The 8,179-nt window shown below is 53.8% G+C and overlaps 1 protein-coding gene across 2 annotated transcripts; it reads right to left on the reverse strand.

The window, feature by feature from the left end:
• Positions 1-812: 812 nt before the first annotated feature.
• C1qtnf6 (C1q and TNF related 6) lies at positions 813-7,042 on the reverse strand. 2 transcript variants are annotated; one of them, XM_028784581.1, is made up of 3 exons: positions 6,937-7,042; positions 4,618-4,858; positions 813-2,802 (listed from the first exon to the last, which is right to left on the reverse strand). In XM_028784581.1, exons 1-3 carry the CDS (start codon positions 6,940-6,942, stop codon positions 2,255-2,257), a joined length of 795 nt encoding a protein of 264 aa, XP_028640414.1. In that variant the 5' UTR covers positions 6,943-7,042; the 3' UTR covers positions 813-2,254. The 2 variants fall into 2 exon arrangements, with proteins under 2 accessions (XP_028640414.1, XP_028640415.1); XM_028784582.1 differs by lacking the exon at positions 6,937-7,042 and adding an exon at positions 5,393-5,480.
• Between the last annotated feature and the right edge of the window lie 1,137 nt (positions 7,043-8,179).

Genomic DNA, 8,179 nt, shown 5'->3' on the forward strand with positions numbered 1-8,179 from the left:
AGGAAGGCAGGATGAGTATTTTCTTTCTGTGTCTTATGAGACAGTGGTACGGGACTCTGCGGTACCTTGCACAAGTGAGGTTCTGTGGTTGGTATGTGGTGAATATTGTCAACTTGACAGGATCTAGACTTACCTAAGACATCACCTAAGATGAGTGTCTGGGCATGTCTATGAAGCTGTTTCTAGGCTAGGTCAGTGAAGGTAGAGGTGCCATTCAGTGGTCAGGGTCCAGGTCAGAATAAAAGGGAGAGAGAAAACAAGCTGACCACCAATATTCATCTCTCTGCCTCCTGACAGCAGATGAGATCTGACCAGTGCCTCACAACCTGGTTGCCATGTCATCCACGCCCATGGTAGACGTACCCTCAAGCCAAAATGAACCCTTTCTGCCCTGAGTTGCGTTTGTCCAGTAACAAGACAGTAGCTAATACAGTTGGTGAGGCACTTTGGAGTACCCAGCTGGAACATGAGTTTCTGGAATGTTCTCTGAGGGAAATCACCACCATGCTTCTGCTGCATAGAGGTACACTGTAGACCAATAGATGTTGCCCAAGAGAAGACATGGTACCTGCCGGGCGACATGCCATATAATCCTGAAGCCTCCATGCCCGCACCGCTGTGAGGCAAACCATTGTCAGCTCCACTTTGCAGGCAGTGAAATTAAGGCTCAGGGACGTGGGGACTTACCCAGATAGATTTTAGCTGACTCTCAGTGAGACTCTGGGACTCTGGCTTTGAATGACTGGTGGGCAGGACAAAGTGGCTATCTTCCAAGGCAGGAGATGGCCGTAGGACAAATGTATCAGGCTGAATTGCCAAGAGAATCCAATATCTTTATTCACACTGGCCAAGCAGGCAAGGACAGTCAGGCTGAGGGTGGTTTTGTAGAACCAGCCTTCACAGCACATGGCAGGCCTTGCCTCTGTCACCCTGCCACAGCTCCCTCGGCTGTTAGCACCAGAGATGCCCTCCCAGGGCCAGCTCTGCCCTGGATCTGCAGAAGCACCAATGGACGGAGGCCACCTTCCCCTGAGAAGCTTGGACAGGCTACAGTGGAAGAGAGGAAGGTTGGAGGGCCACCAGGCCACACAGCCTGGGAAAGACATGGGGGTCTTGGTGTCCCTTGCTTTTCCACAACCTCCCCCAGGGTCTGTCTTGGCAGCATGGCTCAGAGAAGGCCCCCGGGTAACCTGAATGTCACTGGCTTCAGTCCCCAGACCTGCTTTGGGCTGAAACCTGCCACCCCTGTCCTGCCTGTCCTGCCCACAATGTCTGCAAGGGTACTGCAGGCAGGAGAAGCTGTGAAATGGAGCCACCTCCAGGGGGACGGGGGCTTAAGCACCTTCATAAACCCAGTGTGAGCCTGGGCCTCTGAGGAGCCAGAAGGACCAGAGAGCACTAGTACATGGTCTAACCATGGCTAAAGTCATGGAGAACGGGGAAAGGAGGCAGAAAGGAGGGGTCTTCAAAGGTCAGGGAAGAGAGCGGGCTCTGATTCCCAGATGCCCCTTCATCCCAGGTGTGTCTAAACCCCTAGGTCTCCTCTAAGCTAAGACTATACCTATAATATTTATGTTAACGCTGGGCACTGGGCAAGAACATGGAGACTGTGAAAGGGACATCAGCCCCATCTCCAGGACCTGTGGCACACAGGAGCAGGGCCCACAGTGCCCGCGGACCCAGTCTAGAGGAGCAGCCAGTATGTGCTTGTGTCTTAGCACCCACGTCTGGGCCTTCCTAAGGCCTGAGACCAAGTGAACGTTCAGCATTAGATGAATGCACAAGTGGACAGTGGCTGGAAAGAGGGAGGAGGGGAAAGGTCAGAGGTGGGGGAGGACGGGGAAGGAGAAAGCCAGGGGATACGGGAAGAATGCTATAGTCTGGGGGGGGTGCAATTCTAGAGTGTTCCCTAGAATGCTGGGAACATTCTAGAAAGCACAGTTCCTCAAGTGTGATCCATAGACCTATAGCCACAATGTTACAGAGGAAATCACTAGAAATGCAGACTCCTGGGTCTACCCCAAATATGAAGCCAGAATTATCGGATAATAGAGTCCCCATGGACAAGTAGCACAGTGGAGTGTCAGGAGAGCCTGGCAAAGTCTGGAATACGTAAGCCCAAAAGTATCGGAAAACGAAGAAGAGAGGTGGAGAGAAGGAATGAAGGGCAGCAGACCCAGCCCTGAGACCTACGGGACCTGCCCTAGCCACCAGTCCACCCACCAGCTACCCAGCTGTTAAGGCGGGCCGGGGCTCAGTCATCCTCTGCCTTGATCAGGTGGCCGCTGAAGGTGATGTACGTGTCCACGTCATCACTGTAGATGCCATTCTCCCGCTCCCGCTTGAAGAGACGCACCCACACGAAGTCACCCGGCACCAGCGGCAGCATCACGCTCTGACTCTGCATGATGCTGCGCTCACTGGGCTGTGCGTACAGAATCACCACCGCCTGCTCATTGTGGACGATATGCACGTAGGTCTCCTTGTAATTCCAGCTGTGCACATTGAGGCTGAAGAAGTAGAGGCCGCGCAGGGGAGCCACGAAGCGGCCAGTGGCCATGTCAAAGTGGCCATCGGTGTTCACGAAGACCCTGTCGAACAGCACTGGGAGGAAGTGCTCGCTGCTGTGCAAGCCTGTCTTGCGGCCCACAGAGAAGGCTGAGTAATGCGTCTGGCATGAGCTGCCAGGGCTACCTGCCTGCCCCTTGTCACCTTTGATACCCTGAGAGCCACGGTCCCCTCGGGTACCATTCTTGCCTGGCTTCCCTGGTGTTCCTGAAGGGCCTCTGTCCCCTTTGTCACCTGTGAGGACATGGAGGGGAGAAGTCAGGATGGTACCCATCCCTGTGCTAAGTAAGTACTCCTTTCTGGAAGCTTCTGCCCTTGCCAGGGTCCAGAAAAGATGCTGGTATTTATTAAGCACCACACTGCATGCTGGGCATTACCACCCCATACCTCCCTCTGCAGAGGTGAAACCGAGGCTATTTCCAAGGCCTTAAAGTATGTCCTATCCAGCTCAACCCGGGTCCCCTTCCTAGCAAGAAGAACATGGCAAGCTTCTGGGAGGCTGACCCACCTAGGACAGCCAGGAGATGGGGTAAGGTAAGACATGTTTTGTACTTCTGGTTAGAAAAGAAACTGCCTTTGGGTTTTGGGTCTTTAGGGTGTATCATAAAAGGCAATGCCAACTTCAAGGTTACATATGAGTCCTTCTTGGCTAGGAGAGGACAGGACATCAGGCGTGGCCCAGTCCATCTCCACCCTCCCTGGAATTGGTGATCTCCAACCTAGTCACTTTCCCAGCTGCAGGTTGAATTCGAGCACGGACATGACACTGCCCACCCCAACCCCACCAAACACACCTAGTGTGTACTGAAGAGACCTGACTGCACATATTTCCCTGGTGAGGTATACTTCTTCGGGTCTCCTTGACCTTAGCGGTGAGGTCAGTGGATGGTGGAGAGAAAACGAGGGAGGGGGCACAGGTCTGTGAAGACAGACCAAAGGAAAGTGGAGTGGGCATGTCCGTGGCTGTAGGCTGGCTCCATATGTCCTGGGAGAAAGAACCTCACTGGATACAGAGCCCTTGAGCACCCGCTCTGCCCAGCCTAAGGCTGAGGTGGTTCTGAGGAGAGGACTGTTTTTCTTCTACACACAAGCTAGCAGGAGGTTTAGAAAGAGGCCATCTTGACCCACAAGGCAAGGTGCTTAGACCCAGTGCCCCTTGTGCTACAGGGAACTATCCACTTTTGACAGCCTAGTCCAGGGCAACACAGGGCATGGGATGGATAGCCACAGGAAGGGCATCCAGGCCTGGGCCTTTCCACCTCCAGAAGCTGAGCTGCCTGAAGTTGCACGGAGCAAGGCCATGAAGTATTGTCACCCAGACAATTAGAGTGTGCTGGAGTCCCAGGTTTGGCCTGGCTATCAGAGGGGAGTGGCCTGCTCTGTCTCTGACATCGAGGTGACCCCAGGAGAGCCCCTCTTCTACTGGACACTAAGTTATGTCCTCACATTGGGTGGGGACATGGTGAGCAAAGATGGAGCCAGGATGTCAGGGGTGTGGCCGTGGCAGTCCTGGGTCCCCTTGCAGTGGTGGGACATCCATCCCATCTGGTGCTATACATCAAGGAGCTCCCCCAAGACACTGCACTTCAACCTCTGTCCCTGTGTGCACCACATGAAACCTATGGGGCCCAGTCCTCTCTCTGACCCCAGGGAGAGAAATCTATATCCTGGTAGTGGCTGGCGGCCCTGTGACATGTGACATCTCTTTTCACACCCCTGCTGGGAAGCCCCTTACCTCATGAACGTAAGCTTACATCACCTTCCCAGGAGCCCTGTGTGCCTGCTGTGCTCGCTCTGTTGACTGTGCCCCACACTTCACCCCAATACCCTCTGCCCATATCATTAAATCTCAGGGCCTTTCCCACCACCTGCTATGTTAACCAGGGAAATCTGTTCTCGGCCCATCAATGATTCCTTAGCTCCTTGCACACCCTAGGTGCCATGCATAGGCAGACAGGGCCTAGGCAAGGCCTGCCCTGCTTTCTTTTGTCCCTCCCTCCTTCCCTCCCTCCCAATTCCACCCATACCTTATCCAGTGTGGGAACTCACCCTTCAGGATGGTAATGTTGATGTACGGCCTGACCTCAGGCAGGATATAGGGGGGAACAGAGGCATGGACCGTGTCGGCAGAGGACAGCGGGTCCTCAGGGTCACAGCATCGTTGACAGCCTTTGGGGAGATGGGAGGCCACAGATTCCCCAAAGGTAGGCTCCTCTGTGGGGACCCCAAACACAAGAGGAAGCAGGAATATTGCCCAGAGGGACCTCAGGTTGGCTGTTCCCATGATGACCTGGAAGGAGAGACAGATACGTTTGTCTCAGCATATCTGGTATGTCAATGCCCAGGGATAACACTGTCCTGTAGCCATGGCAGACTCAGTGTTAGGGGAGCAGAGTAGGACTTCTGGCAACAGACAAGTCTGGGGCCACCTGGGAAGCAAGCCTGGGGTGGGGCACTAGACTGGCCATGGGGCCTCTTGGTGTCTGTCTACTGTGGCCATTGCCACACAGTCTGGGAAGGAGGAAGGCCCCGTGGAGACCCTCAGATGGCACAAACCAGGCTCCCAGGCCTTCACTGGGGCACCAAGGAAGATGTCAGATGTTCACATGGCTAACCAAGGAGATGGAGAATGTTTCTTTGGCCCTCCCCACTGAAGACTGTTTGCTGGCCTGGGCTCCCACCACCTCTTGCAAGCACCATAAGAGGTGACAGGAGCTAGGGTCCCTGAGACCAAGGGATTGTGGATCCTGCAGGCCACTTCTGTGCAGAAGCAGGAGGTCTCCCTCTTGAAGAGCAAGCCAGAGAACAGCATAAGGCTTATTACCTGGGTTCACCCTTCTGGCATCTTTGTGCAGTCAACATCCCACTCTTGCCCAGAAGTCAAGTGATTCAAAGGCAGTTGTATCAATCATAACAGGCCTACCAATCAGCCACTGAGGTGGTAAACTGATATTAAGGAGGTGATCAGAAAGGACATTGAAAGGTATCAGAAATGGTACTGTTCCAGCTTGGGCTTTGAACATGAAGCGGTCTAGAGTTTTCAGAGTGAGGCAGGAAGTAGGCCGGACACCGGGGAGCCTGGACCAGTGGGCAGGAAGCCTGCAGTGGGCCTTTGAGGTGGTGACAGGCTCAGGGGCTGACGCCACCCGATTATCACAGATCAGAAACTGCTATTGAAACCAGACTGGTTTTTACACCTCTGGCGTCTCTTTGTTTATTTCCTTTTTGTTCCTCTTTAACATTTAGTACAAATTCAAAAATATTTTTCTGTGGTTAATACAGGCTGAGGAGGTAAAACGATTACTTCTTGAGAGGCTATGAAGAGGGACAATGTATTAAAGGGACAGAAGCACTGGGCCTTCTCTCTAGAGACCGGGGTGACAACGGGAGGTTCTTCTGGAATGATCCTGTCCATACTGCTGGGGTCTGCTGGTTCTGCTCCACAGGCAGGGAAACCCCTCAGAGACCAACTCCAGAGACCTAGTCTCAACTACAGGTAGCAACAACCGCCGCCTTCCCTGAGAATACACACACACACACACACACACACACACATGTGCGCGCACACACACCACACTTTATTCTGGCCATAGTTGTGCTCTGTACAACTATGTGGGGGAACTCCGAATAACTCACAAACATGTGACCTAGTGATTGCAGCTTAGCCCCTTTCATTCACACAAGATGCCAACATGTCTTCCTTGCCAGGCAATATGGGCGACTTACACTTTGGGAAACTGCCCAGCTTGTCAAAGACTTCAAAGGACCCATTCCTTCCTCTTCCTGTATAGACCTCACCATAGAGTCTATGGCTGTATAGAACTCCCCCCCACTGTCCCCCACCCCAGCGTGGTTTGGAGACATTTTTGTTTCCTATCTGTCTGGTCCCTTGGGAGTCACAGAGACACAGAACTGAAGCTTAGGGACAGGAAGCAGGAAGCAGGGCCCTCTCCTTAGACAGTACTAACTGCAGCTGGGAGCCCTGGCTGGGTCCTGGGAGGGGAGCCGGGTAGGACTAAGTGTGAGGGATCACACCAACCATAGAGGGCTCTTGCCGATCCCCACTACCTCACCTAAAAAGCCAGAGCCTATTTGATGACTGGCCGGGCTACCATTGTTATCATCCAGATGGGTGGGGCGGGGCTTAGTGGCTGGGGGTGGGGAGGAAGTCCCTGCAGGGAGGGGCAGGTAAACCCCAGGAGCCGTGCAGGGTGGCCAGAGGTGCAGCGACCAGGCGATCTTCCAATGAGCTGGCTAGGCCAGAGGGAAAGAGCTATGTGCTTGCCAGAAAGAGGGGAACACAGGAATCTCAGATTATGACTCTGACCCCGATCCCAGACAGAAGAAGAGAGGCCACCAGCCACTCACCCTCATCCTGCTGTTTCAAGCTCAACTCACAGACCCCGGACGGCCTCTGGCTCCTTGGCCCATGTCTGTGATGATAACTTGTTGCAGGCCCGACCCCTAGGCCTACGACTGAGCTAGGAGGGCGGAGGAATGGAGAGAGGGAGGAGGGAGCACGCTGAGCTGGCTTCCCAGTCCCCTCCTCCTGCTCCCGCCTCTCCAGCCTGGGGCTCTGCCTCAGAGATACTGGGAGGCTTGGATCATTAACATCCGTGAGCATCTGGATCCAGGCTCAGCTATGGGAACCTGTTTGAGTCAAATGCCCTAGGAGTTAGACAGGATGAGCATCAGGAGTCTAGAAATACTTGGCCTGGAAATTGGAGGCTGCAGGAAAGGGGGCAGGGCTCTGCTTTACTCTGGAAAACGGAGGCAGCGCTAGGAACTCTGCAGCCTGGATCTAGTCTGAACCCAAGAGCCATCTGCCAAGAGCTACAGAGACAGAGTGGCACCCACTGAGCCACTGGCACCCATCCTCCATAGGATAAATCCTGGTCCTAATATCCAGCAACATGGCCAAGCATTGCCTCTCCTACCCGAGGTGGTCTAGGATTCTGCCCCTAGTACGTAAGAATGAAGAGGGGCTTCATTCCCTCTTCCCCTACCTGAAATACAGCCTTCATTGAATCAACCTTTGGTCTCTTAAAGCCAGCTCCCTCTCAGAAGTAACCCCCAAGACGTTCATGGTGGAGCTGGAGGAGGCAGCCGGTGTGCCCTGGGTCTAGGCAGAGCCCTGCCTCAGTTTCCTCTTGGGCAAACTGGGGAATGTTTAGCAAAGACCACCACCCTGGCTCCTAGCCCTGGTTTCCTGGGGGGGGGGGGTCAGAAACCCTGTGCAGGTCCTGTCAAATGTCCCTCACCCTTGGTGACCTGTTATTTCAGTTTTGCTGAATACTTCCTGCCTGAGCTAGGCTTCACCTCTCTGGGAGCCTTGGTCCTCAAAGGTATTTAGATTTATTATACCCACCCCCACCCCCAGCCTCTCTCCAGGCCTGGGAGTGTTAGCAGGTTAGCAGTTAGAGGGTCTTGGCAGTGGTACTGCTCTCCAGTCTACTGCTTATGGGATAGATTTAGATCTGGGGCTTCCTGGCCCCACTGACAGCTAAAAAATAAAAAAATAGAAAAATAAAAAGTACACCAGCCCTGATCCTTAGGGTCCTTGACAGGGCTGTCTCTTGGCTCAGGCTTCCTGGGTAATTAGGCAGACAAT

This window comes from Grammomys surdaster, unplaced genomic scaffold (assembly GCF_004785775.1).
Source record: "Grammomys surdaster isolate TR1022 unplaced genomic scaffold, NIH_TR_1.0 124439, whole genome shotgun sequence".
In the NCBI taxonomy this organism is placed as follows: Eukaryota; Metazoa; Chordata; class Mammalia; order Rodentia; family Muridae; genus Grammomys; species Grammomys surdaster.

What these genes read in the sequence shown, in the direction of transcription:
- C1qtnf6 (XM_028784581.1), bottom strand. An exon ending in CAACATTACCATCCTGAAGG is followed by an intron (nt 2,803 to 4,617) that starts GTGAGTTCCCAC and finishes ATGTCCTCACAG; the next exon opens with GTGACAAAGGGGACAGAGGC.